The sequence below is a fragment of the Ranitomeya imitator genome, chromosome 5, assembly GCF_032444005.1.
Source record: "Ranitomeya imitator isolate aRanImi1 chromosome 5, aRanImi1.pri, whole genome shotgun sequence".
In the NCBI taxonomy this organism is placed as follows: Eukaryota; Metazoa; Chordata; class Amphibia; order Anura; family Dendrobatidae; genus Ranitomeya; species Ranitomeya imitator.
The window spans coordinates 400,141,588-400,163,616 of NC_091286.1; the positions used below are offsets into that span (position 1 = coordinate 400,141,588).

Here is a 22,029-nt window from a genome sequence, read left to right on the forward strand (position 1 = left end):
ACAGTAGAAGCTGTGACAAAGAACGCGCTCGAAACGTGTTGCATTTTCACTTCAAGGATGTTTTTGTAAAAACTTATTTTTCAAATAAACGCATTGGTTTTACCTGGAGCTGGACCTTCCTCTTGGTTTCCGACGGGTATATTTGACTCTGAAATGCTGCGTGTATAAGCAGAGACCTGTTACTCCAGGACAGTGGTTGAGGAGAAACCACAGGAACCACTGGTCCGACTAGTCTCCATCTCGGCTCGGTTCCCGGCGGTTTTGAAAGTGTTTCATAGTCAGACATGCCTGGCTGAGATCATACAGCCAGTGCTTTATACATGCTGCTTGTGGATCGTGCACCATGTATCAGATCTCCGGTTCACTTTAATATTAACTATGCTGCGTTGATCCAGTGACGACAGTAAAGCTCTAGGTTCATTGGCTCCAAGTTAAATTGTCCTGTCCTGCTCTTACCATGTCTACATATTGGATGCATGTAGCATTTTAGCAACATATGGTCTTTATTAATAAAAAATAAAATTATTATGAGATTGACTTCAGTTATATCATGAGTTGTTCTTTTGTTTGTGTAGAAACTCTCTTGGACACTCGATGGACAACATCGGAGCTAGCATGGGTTACATATCCTGAATCTGGAGTAAGTAACATTTTCCCTTTCCCCCCCCCCCCCCCCTCTTTACTAGTTATTCTTTAAACCTCTTTTGTGTTTTATTTTGTTTTTTTCTTTTAACTTTTTAATTTTCTCTTGGTTTGTCCTAGTGAATATAAGGAGGAACTGTATAAAGATGCAAAGTATATACCATTTATTTAAATTTTCTTCTTTTTTTTGTAGTGGGAGGAAGTAAGTGGCTATGACGATGCATCAAATCCAATTCGGACTTATCAAGTATGTAATGTGCAGATGTTAAATCAAAATAACTGGCTACGGACACAGTTCATTCATCGACAGGATGTACAGCGTGTCTACGTTGAGCTGAAATTCACTGTGCGAGATTGTAACAGCCTGCCAAATATTCCAGGATCCTGCAAAGAGACTTTTAATCTATTTTATTACGAGTCTGACACCGACTCTGCCTCTGAGAATAGTCCCTTATGGATGGAAACTCCATACATTAAGGTGGACACCATTGCGCCTGACGAGAGCTTCTCGCGACGTGACTCTGGCCGTGTTAACACGAAAGTTCGGAGCTTTGGACCTCTTTCCCGTGCTGGTTTTTATTTGGCTTTTCAAGACTTGGGTGCCTGCGTTTCTTTAATTTCAGTGCGTGTTTTCTTTAAGAAGTGTCCGCAAACCATAGCAGGATTTGCTACTTTTCCAGAGACTTTGACTGGTGCTGAAACCACCTCCTTGGTTATTGCCCCTGGTGCCTGTGTGCCCAACGCCTTGGAAGTGTCTGTCCCTCTCAAGCTTTATTGCAATGGAGATGGCGAGTGGATGGTACCGGTGGGGTCCTGTACATGTTCAGCAGGATATGAAGCTGCTGCAAAGGACACACAGTGCCTAGGTAATCTGAGCATGATTCTTTACCTCTTTCATGATACTTTCCCCTCCTTTGCAAAAATAATTTGAAAGATATATAGAAAATGTATTTTATTTCTTCCCATAAGAATGTTTTATAGTCTCTAACATCAAATTTTATTTACCAGCTTGCAACCGTGCCACATACAAGCCAAAGCAGGGAGAAGAGCCCTGCATTCCATGCCCTGCTAATAGCCGCGCCACTTCTGCTGCAGCCACCATATGTACCTGCCAGAACGGCTATTACAGAGCTGATGCCGAGAGTGCGGAAAAACCATGCACATGTAAGTGATGAAGAAATTGTTTGAAATTAAAACTTTAACGTGGGTACTAGGTCTCTGGTAAGGTGCATGTTATGATTGATGGAAAAATACTTGCATGGAACCCAACAGATCCCATTGTAAGTCATTGGCATCCGACAGGCTTCTGTGCTAAACCAAGGACACATCACCGCTCTGGATAGAGCTTACGTTGACAAAATCTCGGCTTTTTTTTTTTTTTTAATTATCTGCATCTTTCAATTTAATTAAATGAATCCTTGATCAAGAATGGCCTCATTTTAGCAGACGTTTAAGTTAGTCACACTGATTTATGGGCATGTTGCAAGAGATGTATGATCACGTCTTCTGTTTGCTAAATCTGTCATACTATAAATTAATGCCTTTAACTTGAATGAACAATTACTAAAATCGAGGAACTTTTTCCTATTTGTGACTTTTTTGTGTGTGTGGGGGGGAGAGGGGTAGTGGCCACATTTCATAATTGTTCTTCACTTTTGGCCATGCAGTAAACCACACCAAAAACTCCAATTTTACAGACTAATGTGCAAACTTGCATAGAATGGGTTTTCTAAAAGTATTGTTCAGTGGACTATGGATTTTTACTAAAATTGGTCATTTTACCTTTGTTAAAAAAAGCAATAACTGCGTTCTAAAACAAAAAAGCACCAATCTTTCATTTTACAAATATTTGAGGAGATTTATAAAAAGTGTAATTTTTCAGAGTACTTTGGAAAAAGAAAAAACCCTATTTAGTGGTTAGGGGGAGTACCCCACTTTCTTACCAGTTTGGATAAAATTTCCCATTGTCTTTAGACTGATAAGTTCTTTTTTCCCCATCGATTGATCCATCTGAACAGTAGCATGCTGTCGATATAAAGGCAGAATGACTTCTTGTAGCTACGGAAGAGAATCCTAAATATCAGAAGTGTATTGGGCTGGGTTCTCACTTGTGCTTTCTTCTTGTTCTTGCTTTCAGCTGTGCCTTCAGCACCACAACACGTGATTTCCAATGTCAATGAGACCTCTGTGGTGCTAGAGTGGGGAGAACCTGCCAATTTAGGAGGCCGGGAGGACACATCTTATAATGTAATCTGTAAAAAATGCTCAGAACGTGTGTGCTCTCGTTGTGATGATAACGTTCAGTTTTGGCCCCGCCAACTTGGAGTTCTCGAGCGGCATGTCTCAGTCAGCCATCTTCAGGCTCACACAAAATACAGTTTTGAAATCCAGGCAGTTAATGGAGTGTCAAACAGGAACCCCCACCCTCCAAATTATTATTCTGTGAATATAACAACCAACCAAGCTGGTAAGTGTGCGTTTGATGGATTGCATGTGTTGTGAAGTGAAACAGAGAACACTTAATAAATAGCTGGGGGATTAGTACTGGTAATGAAATGATGGGGTTTGCACAAGGATGGGAAAAGGAAAGGGATTGAATAACTGAAGCTGTTCACTTTCCTTCCAGCCCCTTCAGCCGTCCCTATTGTACAATCACATGGCAGTGCTGCAAATTCTCTTATGTTGTCCTGGGCTCCCCCCGAGAGTCCCAACGGCATAATTTTGGATTATGAGATAAGATATTATGCGAAGGTGAGTATCCTGAACAGCTACAATATTTTTAGTTCTATTTCATCTATAAACTAGGGCCAACTCTTGCTTTTCTATTATCGCCAGAGTCACAGCGGTGCAGGAAACACCGTGACCAGTCAGCGCACAAGTGTGCATGTGGAGGGGCTGTTTCCAGACAGTATATATGTGGTACAAGTCCGTGCTCGTACAGTAGCTGGATATGGTGCATACAGTGATCCACGAGAGTTCCAGACAGTAGCTGAAGATGGTGCGTAAATCCTTATTCTTAAACCTTTCATTCTCTTAATCACAAATGATTCATTCTTAACCCCATTAACAAATCTTTTTGAGCCACAGATTCACCCCCACACCTTGTCTTGCGTTATTTTCTTATGTCACACCGCTAACACTGTAAATTACAATTATATTCACGTTTTTTCCCTCTCTAACATCTACTATTACATTCTCACTTGTCAACATCATCTCCATCTTGAAGTTTTATATTCTAGCTGGCAGACTTGATGTTGACTATGCAGGTACGCCTGCAAAGTAATCCACCAGACGTAAATCACCGGGGGCATGTACATGTCAGCATGTTATGCTTATGGCAACATTTAGGCTGCTGCCAGTTGTAACAAGCCCAGAGAAAGTTAGTAGACAGGTTACTATGCAGGCTCCTTAGCATTGTGCCTATCAACAAGTGAGAAAAGTCAACTAAATAACATGTCTCCTGGATAGACTTTCTTTCTGGAAATGTATAGTCTTTTGATGCTTTTTTTAAACCATCTGGCCATTAACTTAATCTATCCATGTCAAGTCTAGTTGATTATAGCCAAGAACATTGACGTGATTTTACACAGCAATCCGCCATGGTCCAGATGAGATGTGTCTTGCCTCATAGTTGCTGCCCTAACTCCTTCTCAACAAACAGATCCTCGCCTCCCTTCACCAATTCCCTAATCCTTTGCTATTACGTTACCCTTCCTTTTAATATTCTTCACTCTTGAGTTTTCCCTTGGTCCACAGACTGCACTGTCCATGTGATTCGTCACTTCCTTGATGTTCCTTTACCCACTGATCCCTCACTCCCCTCCTCCTTTTTTCCTTCCATGTTTCCCCCACAGGGGATCGGAGCAGTCTGCAGGAGCAGGTCCCGATGGTTGTTGGTTCTGTGACAGCTGGGCTCATTTTTATAATTGCAGTGGTCGTAATTGTAATAGTTTGTTTCAGGTGAGTTGTGTACTGGGGTAGAAAGTTGGTGGGAGGTCTAACAAAAATTTTAATATAGTGTTTGAAGTTTTAGGCTGCGTTTATATGTCAGATTTTCTTATGAGTTCTGTCTGTTTCTCTCTTTCTTGGAGAGAACAGTTACCCATTATAATCCATAGGCATTTCCATTGCACCAGTGGTAAAAAAACAAAAAAAAATGACATAGTTAAGTATGGTCCAATATGAAAAACATTCTTGCCAATTTTAATAAGAATCAATGTTCCTGTGAGTTGTGTGGATTTCACCTTAAGTAAACTGAACGTAATGGATTGTCTTGTTCACATGTTCATGTTTTTAGTCTGTATTCCTTTCACTCTTAAAAGGGTTGTCCACTTTCAGAAGAATGGAACCCAAACTTTGTAAGATATGTAAAAACAAGCACAGTAGATACAGACCCTTCTTTGATGAAATAGAGATGGAATTGCATGGATTACATATATGAGCATGTAAACAAGCTTTAGGGTAAATTAGTGGTAATAATTGTAACTTTTTTTTTTGTTTAGCAGGAAACAGAGGAATGACCCTGAATCTGAGTACACAGAGAAACTGCAGCAATATAGTGAGTATGGTTTAGAGTTGGCATGGATTACTGCTGGTCTGCGATGGTTCCTCAGTAATGATCTTCTGCTGTGAATTGCCCATGGCCATTCAATGTTAATTTTCTTAGTTTGGAAATCTCGTTGTTCAAGATGGATTTTCTCTGGTGCCCTCTTACGAACCTGTGATTTTATATCATCTCCCTCCTGTTTGTGCCATTGCTGAGCCTCCGGTTTCTCTGACTGGTTACAACATCTGATGACCTTTCTTTTGGTAGTTACAGCTGACTTGCTTGTTCTGGGTGGCTGCACATTATGCCTCTTCTCGCTGTGCATTGCTTAACAATTTGTAATTAATGTCCTGTGGTGTTCAGCACTAATTGGCAGTTGTTAACACTATTTCTTGTTAGCTGTATGTCTCCATGCTTGTTTCAAATTTGAATCTGTTCTTTTATTGGTGCGGATGGTAATTTTACCAATTTCACTGTATGAGTTTTTCTTTGGATTGCTATAGTGCTTTCTATACAAATGTTCCTGCTTTAAATTGGCAAAAACCTGCATTTTATCACGGTTTTTTTTGTCCCTAGTGGATCTGATCTACTTACTGGCACCACTTTTGTGAAAACAGCTATTAGAAGAAAATGTAAAACTGCCATTCTTTTACCAAATGTAGGTGTTGGAGCAATAGTCAGATTTCCTAGTGTATGGACATATTATGTGCTGTTATTCTTTGTAAAAGTGTCTCCCGTCATGTGGCCGCCAACTGGATGCATACTTGTCAGTTTCATCTTGCCTAATGGCCACCATTTGCCATTTGTTGGGGCTGTGGTGTAGGCCATTGTATTTACATTTGTCACTCAGCTGAGGACAATTTGTTATCGTCTGTCCACAATTTCTGTGATATTTAGAAGAGTTGTAATGTACTTGAGTAGACTTAAAGATTGATATATGATACATATGTGGAAAATTAATCTGTGATGCGTTGTAGCTTTTTATTGGGCTATTTGTGTTAAGGTTTGTGGTCCATTATATAGTGTTTACATCTTGTTTGTAGTAATAGCCCACCCCTCATTACAATAATTAGAAGTTGTGAATGGCTTCTAGCTTCCACGGTGGCTGAATTGGTAATTTGGTATTTCTTCTGCTCTATTGTCAGTACCTACCACTCCTCCCCTTGAATGGTTATATCCCTCCCTTCCCTCTAATTGTCTTATCTCTTGCTTAAAGCCTTTTCTTTTTAGGGGTTGTAAATTTTAGCTTTCTTCCCGCCTGTGTTAATTTATGGGTTACCAGCGATGTCGCTTGTTTTTTGTATTCTTTTGCTCACCATGAAGCCCCAATTAACTCTATGCCTGCAACTTTATAGATACTGAATTTGACTTTCGTTGTACTTTCTACTTATGTAAAAAGGGTTTTACCCATGAACAAAGTTAAATTTAGTCAATACTTTAATCATTCCATCTGTGGATAATAATAACTTCCATAATTGGATGTGTTTAAAAAAAAACAAAAAAGAAAAACGTTCCTGTGCTGCTGATCTTATAAATGTGCCCCTGCTGTCTACTGTGTAATGGCTGTGTCTGACCGTGCAGGAACATGGTCTTATCATACCACAGCTCCTGAGCAAGGATAAAGCAAAAGAGAGTATGCAGACATTACAGCACGGGACACATTTATAAGATTCTCTCAGCACAGGAACATTTTTTTTTTTTTTTTTTACACATCCAGTTGTGGAAATTATTCCAAAATCTATTAATTAGAATGTACTTTGTGGGAAAACCCCTTTAATTTAATAGGAATTATTAAATATCTATCTCTTTAGTGAGGATATTTGCTGTACCAATAATGTTGCATGATTGGTGCATAATACAACCTGACACTATACTATGGCTATGGCGAGTTAAATTCCTCAACCTGTAGTCTAAGCACTGTTTGTGAACTGTTTGTGAACTGTTAGTGACAGCAGTAGTCCACAAGATTGCATCCAATCTAATGTATTCTTTTACACTTCAGTAGTCCCAAGTCACTCCAGGGCCATACAGCAAAGTCAGTAATCACTGCACTCATAACAGGGTGGATTTTGCTTCAAGTGGAATTTGTTAGAGGATGTAGCAGGTGATAAGCGACAGGTAAGACGTTTTGGCCACACTGTGGCCTTGATCACAATGTCACTGAAAAAAAATTGAAAAAATATATACATTGTAATACAATATATACAAACCGAATAAAAATATACATATATACACAAAAGATTCGAACCATGTCAAAAAGAGTAGCACACGAGTGAAAAAGACCATAATTATGATCAGAATATGGTCTTTTTCACTCGTGCGCTACTCTTTGTGACATGGTTTGAATCTTTTTTGTATAGTTTGTATATATTGTATTATAATGTATATATATTTTTTTTATTTTTTTTTCAGCGACATTGTGATCAAGGCTACAGTGTGACCGAAACGTCTTACCTGTCATTTATCACCTGCTACATCCTCTAATAAGTTCCACTTGAAACAAAATCCACCCGGTTGTGAGTGCAGTGTTTACGGACTTTGCTGTTAATCACAGTTCTGGCGTAAAACACCCTGAAATGTTGCAAAAATGTAGCAACGTTTTGGTGTGTTTTACACCAGTCCCGGCCAGCTTCACCAAACTTGACGGAACGTGGCAAAACCCTCCCCTGGCAAATTCATCAAAATTTATACCACCTCAGTGGTGTAAATTTATGCCATAAATGTTCTCCAGTCCTTGACTAAAGTAACTTTTCTGGTGGAGGCGCACGGCACTTGTAAAATGCGCCTAATCCTCTTAATGAATTAGGTGCATCTTACTCTAGCAATTCCATCTTTAAGACTGCGTGGAGAATGCCAGTCCTAATGAATCAGGCTCATAGTCTCTTTATAGCCCTAAACTTAGTCCTTGTTTTTTAATGTAGTAGACAACCATGTTAAACTTGTATGACATGCTTTTATTTTTCCTCTTGGGCTGGCTCTTTATATCAGTTTATTGCATGGGTGTAGTCACACTATTGATTAACCTATTTCAGTATTATGCAACACACAGATTATAGTGTATACATATCTGGCTCATTGTTCATATCTTACACAATTTGTCTTTAGAATCACTCCATAGACTATCTTGAGTTTGTCTTTTTGTATGAGTGACTTTGTAGATGTGATTGCCAAACAGCTCGGTTGATCAAGGTACTTGATACTTCTTGTTCTCATAGTGGTTCCTGGCATGAAGCTTTATATTGATCCATTCACTTATGAGGATCCTAATGAAGCCGTTCGAGACTTTGCTAAAGAAATTGACATTTCGTGTGTGAAGATTGAAGAAGTGATCGGTGCAGGTTTGTCTCATAAACACATTCACTTTATCTGTTGAGTAAAATGCTTCTCATTTTTCACTCAATGAACCAATTGGGGATTTCGAAGTGTATAGGGCAGATATGAGGTTATCATGAATATATTAAGTGAAGTGTGATCTACACAGCAAAGAAAAGAATGGGCAGATTGATTTCTTGTCTTATGCGTTAGGTGAGTTTGGAGAGGTTTGCCGTGGAAGACTGAAACAAGCAGGACGCAGAGAACAGCTGGTGGCAATCAAGACCCTAAAAGCAGGTTATACGGATCAACAAAGACGTGACTTTTTGGGTGAAGCCGGTATTATGGGACAGTTTGATCATCCAAATATCATACGTTTGGAAGGAGTTGTGACCAGAAGTCGGCCGGTGATGATTCTTGCAGAGTTTATGGAGAATGGGGCACTTGATTCTTTCCTGAGGGTAAGACTTGGTAATTCGTAAGGATCAGTTGTTTGCTAGTTAGACTTGGTGGTGCACTCTAATGCTTGGGTTCTTCCTGATCAAAACTAGTTACATCTTATAACTGTGAGAAAACCAGTAAGTTTTGTGTTTCATGTTCTGCGTTTGTCATAGCATGTCTGAATTCAATTCGGTAAACTTTGGGCAGGTCTTAATCTGCCCATTTAGTCTGTGAGTTCAGTGACATCGTCTGGAATCATTTAAGCAAACAATGATCTAACTTCCAGTCTGCTGCCTTAAACTCCAATCTGCCGTACATATTTCATTTGTTTTGTACGTTTGTTCTTGAAGTATAGGTAAACAAGGAAATATGTTAAGTAGTAATCACACAGCATTAATGTCCCTACCACAGAAATACCAACACCTACATAGTGAGGATCAGTATCCAGTGAAGACATGTGTAAGCAAGTGCTTATTAGATGGTTGGCAGTATGGCCTCCTACTTTCATGTGCTCTTTTGATATGCTTTCATGTGTTCAGCAGGATATCTGTCCTGTTGGGTGCATTAAGAATATAAATGTGTATGCTCTGCAGGATACCATACAGTACATGCATAAAAAAAGTGCAAAGTCCAACATAACTCTAGGGGAACTTCTCATATATTATGTGCTGATTTCTACATAGTGCTCTGTTCACAAACAAGCTGGGAAAAAACACTTCGATTTAGGAGACCACATAATCCCTAGATCTAAGCTCATAATTCCTCCAAACAATGAATAGTTACTCATCTATGCATCACACTTATTTGACTCTTGGATTGCATGTTATGCCTTCACTGTGCTCCATCTTTCATACACTTTGTATGTAGGTTTAAACAAGGGGTGTCAATTTATGCTACTTCAATGGCACTTCATAACAGGATATAATTCAGAACCATTTGGAGTATAGTTGCTCCAAAAACAAGAAGAGATCCATTATAATAAAATACAAGTAATTTATTTATTCCAGTAAAACTATTACAGCAAGAAAAAAAGTGAAAAAGCAGAGTGCCTCACAAGGAGCGCCATAAATTCCCAATAATGCATATAGGAGATGAACTCCTAAATAATAATATATGCAGAGGTGGTAAAATGTATGGGCGGATAAATAAGGAAGCACTAAAATTGCACTGTATAATACCAAATGATTAAATAGCAGGAGGTACATAAAGTAATATCCCTGTATGACTATAGTTAGCAAATACTAGTTGGCAATTAACACTAGTCCAAGATGTCCATGCCAAAGAGTAGCCAGTACATGCAGGCGTATCACTGTAACTCAGTAGCTCATAGGCTATTATCACGCTATGAGGAGAGATTACAAACCGAAGAACACACAGCACATATAAACAAGTTCAAGTCATTACCTCATGCAGATAGAGATGGTGTCTCCTCACCCCGACGCGTGTTTCGCCGCTGGCTTTTTCCTGGAGGTTTTTTCACCTTTTTCTTGTTGTAATATGTTTTGAATTTGTATGTAGGTTGTCTTTTTATTTATTTATTTTTTTTATTAAAGACACTTGCCTGTAAGAAATTACTGTTAAGGTGCCCATACAAATCATAGCTGTCGGCTGAACAATGCTTCAGCCGATCATTAAGCCACCTTATATGCAATAGACTCCTCCCTTGATCATCAGTCAGTCGGCGCCCCTGTACACGATAGACCTTTGGCCTATCGGTGGGTTCGGCGGACATTAGTCTATTGTTTATGGTGTCCTTTAGTGCTAGAAACCTTTTCATTATCTTTATATGGATGTATCTTTACAATTGTTGTTAGAACTAAAAATACAAGTTGCCGCTGCAGCTAGTAATTCCCATTTGAAGTCTTTGCCTTTATTTGCCATTTACCTGAATGGTAACTATTGTTCTTCGAAAGAAAAAATAATACTTCCTTTCATTCAAAACTTTATCTTCTGCTGATAAGTTTCTGAATAGTTCCATTTATGAACAGTATCTGTAGAGCATTTACTTATCTATTAGCCATATTTAATGTGTAGATATATATTGGGTGTGTTATTTAACTTTTTTTTTTTCTTTATTCTCTTCAGATGAATGATGGACAGTTCACCGTAATTCAGCTAGTGGGAATACTTCGTGGTATTGCGTCAGGCATGAAGTATTTATCGGAAATGAATTACGTTCATCGTGATCTTGCTGCTCGTAACATCTTGGTGAACAGCAATCTTGTCTGTAAGGTCTCTGACTTTGGTCTCTCAAGATTCCTGGAGAATAGCAGATCTGACCCAACTTATACCAGTTCTGTGGTAAGCGATTTCCAAAAATTACAAAATTACACCCCGCAGCACTCATGGGTTTTATGAAATCAGATTGCCACCGGTCAGGCATTGAAGACATGCTGTCACGAATACTTGTAGGCAAACCCTTTTCATAAATATTTATTCTTAAGTTAAAAACTGCATTTGTATATTCATTTTTAGTGAATGAGAAATGCAGTATATAGTGTAATACCCATCCTAATGTTTCTTCTAGCATGTATATGCATTTTTGCCATGACCTAATACAGATGCATTTTTATGAATCTTGCTGACGGAGACCCCATATAAGTCCTGTTGTGCAGTATGATTAAGCTTCTCTGAACTGCATAACATAAGACCTCTACATCAGCAGCCTTTTACTAAATCCTTTGCTTGTCTATCTTACAGTAGTAGTGACTTAAATAAATTCCATTACTATAAGCGTCACTGATTCCACAATTAGTGCATGAAAAGAAGGGCATTGGAAATCTGGGTTAATGGAAGCCCTAGAATATCGGCTAGATTTTGTTCAGAACTTGACGTACTGACAAGGTTCTCGTTTGTGGACATCAAAGTCAGTGATAATGGACAAACTGGGTTTGTTTGGTTTATCTACTTAGGGAGGAAAAATACCTATTCGATGGACTGCTCCAGAAGCAATCTCTTATCGAAAGTTCACATCTGCAAGTGATGTGTGGAGTTACGGCATTGTCATGTGGGAAGTCATGTCATATGGAGAGCGACCGTACTGGGACATGTCAAATCAAGATGTAAGTATAGTGGAGTATTAAGAAATATTGACGATTTGGATTTGTTGATGCATTAACAGGGATATTCCTGTTTTTGTAGGTAATAAATGCTGTGGAACAAGATTATCGTCTACCACCTCCAATGGATTGTCCATCTGCTCTACATCAACTCATGCTTGACTGCTGGCTCCGTGATCGTAATTTGAGGCCTAAATTTACACAGATAGTCAGTTCTTTGGACAAGTTAATACGCAATGCAGCCAGTCTGAAAGTAACCAGTCCTGCGCAAGCAAGGTAAATGTCCATCTGGTATTGATGGTGAAGCTGTGATATACAGTTCTGTGGTTTGGGTTATATCTCTTTGCATTTAAACTTTTTGACTCTGTCTTCTGGATTCTTCTTTATGGTTTTCTTTCATTTCTCATGCTTACATTCTTCTCTTTACAATAGTGTGTCCCAGCAGCTACTAGACCGTACAGTTCCAGATTATACAACATTTCCCACTGTGGGTGATTGGTTGGAGGCAATCAAGATGGGCCAGTATCAGGAGAACTTCATGAGTGCTGGATTCACCTCTTTCCATTTGGTGGCTCAGATGACAGCTGAGTAAGTAATTAAACTGGGATTATGGGGATGCTAGAAATAGTTATAGGCTGTCCAATTACAAGATATTAATGACCGATCCATGGGATAGATAATCAATATCAGCTTGGTGTGGTTCAGAACATAATACCCTTATCAATCGGCTTATATTTGCTCTTGTGGCCTCCAGATGTAAATACTTTGATAAAACATTCAAAGCGCAGCCTCATTCAATGTGTAGTGACCAATGCTGGGTACTCTTTGATGGAAGCTGTGTAACAGTACCCAGCAGTGGCCACTCACATCCGACAGCTGATTGAGCCCAACACCAAACACCTCCATCAATTAATCTAATATTGATGACCTTTCCAAAACCTTTCCAAATCAGTATATTGTGACCGAGCAACCCTTATAATGGGTTTTGGCTCAGCAAATTAAATGGTTATTAATTTGTGAAATTCTCCTCCTAATTTTCCGAATTTTTGTTTTTCAGGGATTTGCTCCGTATCGGGGTGACATTAGCTGGTCATCAAAAGAAGCTTCTCAATAGTGTCCAAGACATGAGGCTGCAGATGAGCCAAACTCTTCCCGTCCAGGTGTGACATGAATACACTAAGACAAAGCTCTTCATATTGAAGAAATTATATGGACTTGATAGGGCTCTACGGAAGCTCAAGGGTGCACAAGAGAGATCATGGATAGCGGTGGGGTTTTGAGTGGAATCACAGTTCCTTTTGCACAAAAGAACTCTCGGCCCTCTTCTTACAGATAATTTACACTTCATTGTGATCTGCTGCTGTATGTCGGACAGATTGTGTTGTAGTTAATGCTTACAACATGAATACATTGGTATGAGTGGTTATGAATGTGAAGTGTGAATGAGAATAGGTGTAGTATGTGGTATATGTATGATTGTTGGCAGTCTAAAGGTAAGCAGAGGGTCATCTAAGAGTACAAGAAAGGCAATATATTTTAGTGTCTTCCACTTGCATCAAAACCCCTTGGACCATGATAAAGGTGCAGGGTTGCAGAGCTAGCTATTTGTTTTATTCTGTATGTATCTATGACAGATAATCCCCAAGTCTCCCACTCTTTAGTTTATGCCTGCATGAAGAAGTATACAGTGCTTGTGCACATCTACAGAAGTGAGGGTGTACGGAAAGGTTTGTGTGGGCTCCTGTTTTGATGGATAACTTGTCCAATCAGTTATTACTCTCTTGTTAATTACACTCCCTGGTACCATTTTGTCTGGAAACAAACGCCTGCCTATGCCTCGTATAGGAAGTAGTACCGTACAGCTCACTCACTTCTATTTTATGTCATGTTATCCTGCTTATTAACGCACCCCTTCTTTCTCTGGCATTTCCCATTGCCTTCACAGCCCCATGCCTTCCCATAGCCCTCAGTTGTTCTTGTTATTTTTCAGCCACTGCTTACTGTTCTATATCCTCGGGAGTTTTTTTTTTTGTTTCCACCCCCTTCCTGCAACCATATTATGCTCTTTATTTTGTGAGTATACTCACATTTTCAATGATATGGGGATGTGTTCAGAATGGAAAATGTCATCATAACTACATTTTATAATTTTTTTTTTTTTAAGAAACCTTTTTTCAATTAAATTATTTAAGAAAAATATATTGTGTGTTTCATTTCCACAAACTGTAAGAAATTGGCTACATCAGTAGAAAACAGATTTCTTTGGTAAGTATTTGTCTTGTCAAGGGGTTTTCTATGATTAACTTGTCCTTGTCTATGTATGTTTGTCAAGGTTAAAAATTGCCGAAATGAACAGAACTTATTCTGTGCAATGTCTTTTTGTTGTTGTGAAACGCCGACCTCTCGACTACGTCGTGTGACCGCTGCAGCCAAACACTAGGCTCTGTGGTGGTGCTGATGTAGATGAGATGAGCGCTGAACCTAGTTCTTGGCTGCAGAGGTAAAGTGCTATTGTCTTAATGTTATTGCCTCACTCTGTTAAAAAAGCAGGGGAGGAATCCATGGATTTAGGACTTTTTTACACATCAATGAAACACATTTCACACATCAGAAAATAGAAAATAGACCCCTTCACCCACCTGAACTTGTTCCAGTTCATCATTAGCCACTATGAGGAGAGAGGAGAAGGAGTGGACAGCAGACAGAACAACATTCTGCAGAGCTCTGTAACAATTTTTACCTCACAATAAAGCTGATTTAGATGGACGGCTGAGCTCTGCTGTATAATGTCATTCATTGTGCTTCAGCATGTCTTTTGTGAGCATAAAAGTATATGATTAGCAGGCATTCCCCTCTCTGCGCTGTGCGGTCTATAGGCTCATCTGCTCCCACCAGCAAACAGTTGGACTACAAATTACAGATCGACCATGCAGAGGGTAAAACTGGTGAGAATGCAGACTATAAGTCACTTAATGGCAAGAAATTATTATTCTTCATGTATACGCTGGAAACCTTACTCTGAAAGCATGGTTACCTCCATTTTGTTATTTTTAACCCACTTTAAAGGGGTATTCTCAAGTTTGGAAGTTATATTCTACCCTATAATGAGACTGTGAGAGATGGTCAGGTGCTGTTTTTCGGCACTTCCATAAGAATGGATGGAGCGGCAGCGCTCATGAGCAACCACTGCTCCATTAGAGCCTCTGAACATAGGATCAGTAAGAGTGCCTTCATTCAAAGCCACAGCGGTTGAGAACCTATCTCCGAAACTTGAGAATAACCCTTTAAAATTCGCTTAGTTCCTATACATTTAGGCTACAATTTCTTTTAAACCATTTTGTCTGTCTCTAAAGGGTACCGTCACACAGTGGCATTTTGATCGCTACGACGGCATGATTCGTGACGTTCCAGCGATATAGTTACGATCTCGCAGTCTCTGACACGCTCCTGCGATCAGGGACCCCGCTGAGAATCGTACGTCATAGCAGATCGTTTGAAACTTTCTTTCGTCGTCTAATGTCCCGCTGTGGCGGCATGATCGCATGGTGTAACAAAGGTGTGCACGATATTGTATACGATGTGCACATAGTAACCAACGGCTTCTACATCGCACATAACTCATGAAATTATCGCTCCAGCGTCGTACATTGCAAAGTGTGACAGCGGTCTACGACGCTGGAGCGATATTGTTACGATGCTGGAGCGTCACGGATCGTGCCGTCGTAGCGATCAAAATGCCACTGTGTGACGGTACCCTAAGAAGAGAAGATAAAAGATAAGGAAGAAAAGCACATGAAGAGAGAATAAGCGCAGGATAGCTGCAGTGCCAATACGAGCCAATAAACACTGCGTTACTCTGGATATACACAGTTTACCTCCAGCCTATGTTACTGAGAGACACTTCCACTAAAGAAAAATCTGAAACTTTGATAAAGTTGCAAACTGCAGGCCATGGGGTCTGAATACGAATGAAGGAATGATGACTGCAGACTTAAAATTAGGGCTATTTAATTTTTTTTCTATGATCCATAACTTTGAACTATATTTCTTCTAAAGGTGGCTTACACATTTGATAAAAGTACGGTGCTGTGCAAATTAATTGGGACAAAGCTAAAAAAAAAAATGTTATAATGCACTGTTACATATTAATTCTGAAAATTACCTTTTTCCACTGGCTAGTTGACCAAGATTTATCTATTACACATTAAAACTGGTTTGAATCAGACTGGTAACCAACTTACGATTTTACTTAAAAAATAAATAAATAAATGCTTTGTCCCAATTAATTTACACAGCACTGTAGGTAGATCTGGTACATGGTCGTTCTAGAGGGCAGCCGTGCAGATTTTAGTCCATGGTGCCAAATTGGTCATTAGTATAAATATATTTAGTGTCGTTGGTCAAATTATTGTAGATGAATTTTCAAAGAATGGAAACATTGGAGCACCAAGGTAAAGCTGTTCTACAGTAGAAATAATGGAGATGAAGATGTAGTTGCAGAAAATGACACAATGGCAATATATGTGGAACTTGACTCAATCAGTATCTATAACCTGGGTGAAGGTGGCAAACCGTTTCTGCGCTGAGCGAACTTTATTACACCCACAACTTATCTGATTACTTGGAAAAGAGTGACATCACTGAAACACTTCATGACTAATATTCTTAAGACGACTATTCCAAGTAAATTTGATAGGCCGTGTTGTCATGAATATTGGATTTGCTTAGAAAATGTCTCCCTTCATAGTGTCCGAGACAGGTGCTTTGTAACGTAGACACATTCTCTGCTATCGCTTTCTGCTTATAACTAGAAGCCTTCAGCAGCTCTGACAGATCTCACTGCTCACTGTGTGAGGTCAGAAAAGGTTGCGTTTAATGCATACAGTACATTCACTCATTTCTGGATGAAATTCAATGAACACGACAAGTGGATTCTGGATTTTGCTCACTGGAAACATGCATCCTTTATAAAAAAAAAAATAATAAAATGAGAAAATGCTGTTCTATTCAATTATTCTTGTCAAGAGAAGGTTTGAAACTTGCATGGTTGACATGTTAGTCTAAAAAAGGTGAATGTTTCTTGGTTCTGCAGCCAGAAAGGTAAAGCAGTCTGGTGACTGTAAAGGACTAAAGCTGGGAGACTGGCCAAAATACTATGATGTTAAATGGAGTTTAGGCAAGAGGGACGATAAACAGAATGGTAGGGTCTGCACAAGATCTATGAAAAATATAGACGGTATGCAACCGCTCACTACTCTGCCCTGAACGTAGTTCACTTTGATTTATTAACTAAGTAAAATTACTTTTACGTAGAAAAATTAATGTGCACTATTGAAATTGCGTTGCCTTGAATTACTAATTGCTGCGCATATTTTGGACGTATACATGTCTGGTATCACAGCTCACCTCTGCAAAAGTGAATGTCTGAGCTGCAATACCTTGTATAATCTGTTGACAGGTGTGACACTGTTTTTGAGGGAAAGCAGCCATGTATTTCTAATCCCATGCAACCCCTTATTTATTCATTAAATTAATAAGTGTCCTCTTCATTTGTAGATTTCTTTTTTTTTTTTCCTTCACTAAGCCATGGAAATAATTTTAGCTTTATAAAGAGACTCATTGGAGTGTGTACGCGTTTTGGTTCCAGTGTTCCTGTCTTACTGAGAGTCCTTTGTTGACTGGGACACATGGTTTACCCAAGGTTGTGGGGATTTAGTAGAGACACCCTAATCAGTGTCCCGGTGTTATTTTCTTTTCCTATCTTTTCATTCTTTTTAAACTGTATTCACATGGAATCACTGAGCCAACTCCTCTTTCAGAAGTATCTCTTGATTCATGTCCTTTGATAAATTTCCCAAGAAAGCTGTTGGGACAGATTCAATATTGTGGCTGAAAAATAGTCTGCTTGACTTCAGCCCTGCAGGACACCTGTGTTGCCCCTTTATTTGGGACATTCATAATGCTCTGTGATGTAGAACGTTCTTTCTTAATTTATTGCCACGGTGTTATATAAAACTGCATCTTCAGCAATCAGTCTTCACAGATAATGTGTTTTCATTAGTTTATCTATTTCCCTGTCTGCCATTGTTTAGAACTCATCATTTTACATTTGTGAGACTGTAGAACTGTTCGTCTTGGCACCGTTACATTTTGACAATATTCAGTTTGCTTCATTAAGATCATGTTGTCTTTGTATGTAACATCTTCTTTCATAAACTATACTCAAATAATTTTCAGTAGCACCATAACTTTGAGGAAGATAAGGATATGCTAATTTGAGTCTTCAAATGACTAGTGGGTTGTAATTGTGCCTTATAAAGTAGCCCATTTACAAAAATGTGTTAAGACTCACACAGATGTCCATAAAAGTGGTCCGAGCATTCTGTCCACTGGTCTCCCAACCTGGGCTTGACAGCCTCATAGGCATGAATGAGGCTCTTGGGTATGGTTGAGAGACCCGTGGACACTCAATGCTGGACCACGGACTTTAGAAGGGAGTAATCCACTTAGAGACTTTTGTTGTTAACATGAAAAACGACTAAAAAGAGCAGTACAGTTCTAGAGAACTTGGTAAGAAAATTCACATGGTCGCATGTTTTCCTACATATTATGGAGCAGGTCCTGGCCTGAACACTGGTCTCATTACAGCTGATGTTCCTTCAGGGACAGGAATTGTGGCAGTTTTGTGGTTATGGAAAATATGGTTTTATGGAGACCAATGTGATATATTTCCACACTCTCTTCAAAGTCTGGTCACCCACAGAGACAACAGATGATATTTTGACTGCCAGATTACAAAGATTTAGGTAATCATTGTGAAGACCCTCTTTATGCTCTCTTTTCAGTAGGCGTTGCTCTGATGGTATTGGTTACTCACGTGATATCAGTAACAAGATAACGCTTCAAAGCAACCCTCATGCCCAATATTGAAGTTAAGGTACCGTCACACATAGCGACGCTGCAGCGATACCGACAACGATCCGGATCGCTGCAGCGTCGCTGTTTGGTCGCTGGAGAGCTGTCACACAGACAGCTCTCCAGCGGCCAACGATCCCGAGGTCCCCGGTAACCAGGGTAAACATCGGGTAACTAAGCGCAGGGCCGCGCTTAGTAACCCGATGTTTACCCTGGTTACCATCCTAAAAAGTAAAAAAACAAACGCTACATACTTACCTACCGCTGTCTGTCCTCGGCGCTCTGCTTCTCTGGTCTGGCTGTGAGCGCCGGGCAGCCAGAAAGCAGAGCGGTGACGTCACCTCTCTGCTTTCCGGCTGACCGACGCTCACAGCCAGAGCAGGAGGAGAGCAGAGCACAGCGCTGGAGGACAGACGGCTGTAGGTAAGTATGTAGTGTTTGTTTTTTTACTTTTAGGATGGTAACCAGGGTAAACATCGGGTTACTAAGCGCTGCCCTGCGCTTAGTTACCCGATGTTTACCCTGGTTACCAGCAAAGACATCGCTGAATCGGTGTCACACACGCCGATTCAGCGATGTCTACGGGGAGTCCAGCGACTAAATAAAGTTCTGGACTTTCTTCCCCGACCAGCGATCTCCCAGCAGGGGCCTGATCGCTGCTGCCTGTCACACTGGACGATATCGCTAGCGAGGACGCTGCAACGTCACGGATCGCTAGCGATATCGTCTAGTGTGACAGTACCTTTAGGGTCAGGTGTAGCAAGGTTGAAAATTGCCAGAATTACAACCTTTTGACTAGTACGTAGGTCAATTAAGGAGTTGTGTGTCTCATTAGATTTCTTCTAATTGGTATTTGTATGAGTATAACCTCAAAAATCGGGATATGTAAAAAAAAGTGTTTAGCAGACTGCGACCATGCAATTTATTCTAAAACTATGGTCTGTTAATAATCTTAATGGAATAAAAGCCCTGAATGGGTAAATACAGTGTGCTGATATTGAGCTGCTTATGTGAATTCTAAATGTTTTTGGCCAATGTTGACGCTGCATTATGCACAAATATTTTTAATCCTTTTCTGCTTGCCATATATTTTAAGTTAATATGCACACTGCGCTTTTTGTCAGGATGACACATTTTACTCCTTATTTAGGCAAGCTGAAATACCAAAGTGTTACTGCTTCATGTACAAATATTGCAGAATGTTTGCTGCATTGTAAGTGTAAAGACGGTGTACCGTCGGCTGCTGCTCTGTATCTCCTGACATCCTTTTTGTGCCACCTTTTTTCGGCATTGGGCGCTCCCTACACATTTCTATGTGGAACAAATACTGTTTTTGTGTCTTTTTTTTTTTTTTTTCTATCCTCAGACAAAATAAGAGAATCCAAATTCCACACTCCTAATTATCTATTCATTAGATGAGAAAGATGGAACCCACTGAAAAGAGTGACCCGAATTGTGTCATTCTCCACCTGGCACTGCGGAACTTGTGATTGCATTGTAGAAGCTCATTTCCAGCTGAGCCTTCAACTTTCTATGCCGTATTTGTGAAAGTACACAAAAGGGAGTGAGGGGACAAATATGAACAACCTCTTTACCAATATAACAACATTTCTTTGCTATTAATGTTGAACACTCAACTTGGGCTCCTGTAGCTACATGGTTAGGCAGCATTAAATAAAAAAAAAGTTACACTATGTTATTAGCAAATACTAATATATAGCTGTTGAGAAACTGAGCAGCGAGTATCCTTTAGAAATAAAATTGCTACATTTTTGTTTTTTTTATTGGTTATGAATTTTTTTTTTTTTTTTTTACCAAATTGTGAGCAATTGTCTCTCAGGATTGTTCAGCTGTTGGCTTGATTGAATTTCAACTCTTCAGTGGGCCACATAGCCCAGTCTCAAGTAAAGGTGACAAAATGTAAGTTTCTAACAATATGTTCAGCCAAGAAGACGTGCCTATCGCTAGAAGGCCTCTTTCACACTTCCGTTGTTTGGCCAACGTCGCAATGCGTCGTTTTAGAGAAAAAAACGCATCCTGCAAGTTACCTGCAGGATGCGTTTTTTCTCCACAGGCTTGCATTAGCGACGCATTGCGATATATGGCCACACGTCGCATCCGTCGTGCAACAGATGCGTCGTGATTTTGCGGCCCGTCGTGACGAAAAAACGTTCAATGTAATGTTTTTTCGTCTGTCGGAACTGCCATTTCCAACAGCGCATGTGCGGCTGGAACTCCGCCCCCTCCTCACCGGAACGCATAATGGGCAGCGGATGCGTCTGAAAACTGCATCCGCTGCCCACTTTGTGCACTATTTTCACAACGCCCGTCGGGCCGACTGTTTGCGACGGCCCCGTACCGACGGAAATGTGAAAGCGGCCTAAGAGTGTTTGTATAATTTGGAGTTAAAGAAGGCATGTGATACAAAGAAATCGGAAATGCCCAAGGGGTGAAGGGTGGCTCTGGCAGTCTGGGCCACAGCGAAGCAATGCCAAGGAATGGGGAGGGTCAGTGACTCCTTTAATCCAAAATTAATAGAAACAGTCCTTCAACTGTCGTTTCAAGGGTTAAGCACCACCTTTTTATAGGTGCAAATGGGAAAAAATGATATAGCTCCTTAAGATAAGCTTTTGCATAATATGTGTTTCCAGGGCTGTAGAAATTTACACCTTGTTGGCACATATATTTACAATTCGGTTCAGAAATATTTGGACTCTGACACAGGTTTTGGCACTCAGGCTGATTACCAAAACTTATTGAAGATAGTTATATACGGTAATCAAAATGGGCTTAGGGAGCAGAATTTCACATTTAATTTGAGGATACACAAACCGTAACTGTAGTAAGGGTTTAAAAATTACAGCTTTTTTTTTTCTTTTTAAAAAAACTTATTTATAGAGAAAGCAATAACAGAACCAGAATATAGAGGAATCAACATAATCGCTTATCCCAAAGTGAAACCGTGCTTTATAGATGTCACATAACAGACAATACATAAAAGAAATATAGGTCCTAGTAATCCCCCACCACAGCACAACGGAGGATGTTGCCCCTTTCCTAATAGGGAAAGGCAATATCAATGACGTTAAATAACCCCTCCCACATCCTCCCCCT

At 39.8% G+C, this 22,029-nt stretch overlaps 1 protein-coding gene across 2 annotated transcripts in view; it reads left to right on the forward strand.

Moving 5' to 3' along the window:
* Positions 1-14,199, forward strand: part of EPHB3 (EPH receptor B3) — a 53,919-nt gene extending 39,720 nt beyond the window's left edge. Inside the window, exons 2-16 of one of the 2 annotated variants that reach the window (XM_069726925.1) lie at positions 576-640; positions 836-1,508; positions 1,651-1,806; positions 2,780-3,109; positions 3,269-3,393; positions 3,478-3,640; positions 4,497-4,602; positions 5,145-5,200; positions 8,404-8,526; positions 8,714-8,961; positions 11,027-11,242; positions 11,854-12,003; positions 12,083-12,276; positions 12,433-12,588; positions 13,058-14,199. In XM_069726925.1, the coding sequence (XP_069583026.1) occupies positions 576-640; positions 836-1,508; positions 1,651-1,806; positions 2,780-3,109; positions 3,269-3,393; positions 3,478-3,640; positions 4,497-4,602; positions 5,145-5,200; positions 8,404-8,526; positions 8,714-8,961; positions 11,027-11,242; positions 11,854-12,003; positions 12,083-12,276; positions 12,433-12,588; positions 13,058-13,166 (2,870 nt within the window). In that variant the 3' untranslated portion in view covers positions 13,167-14,199. The remainder of the gene's footprint in view (positions 1-575; positions 641-835; positions 1,509-1,650; positions 1,807-2,779; positions 3,110-3,268; positions 3,394-3,477; positions 3,641-4,496; positions 4,603-5,144; positions 5,201-8,403; positions 8,527-8,713; positions 8,962-11,026; positions 11,243-11,853; positions 12,004-12,082; positions 12,277-12,432; positions 12,589-13,057) is intronic. The other variant, XM_069726926.1, reaches the window with a different exon arrangement.
* Positions 14,200-22,029: the final 7,830 nt, after the last annotated feature.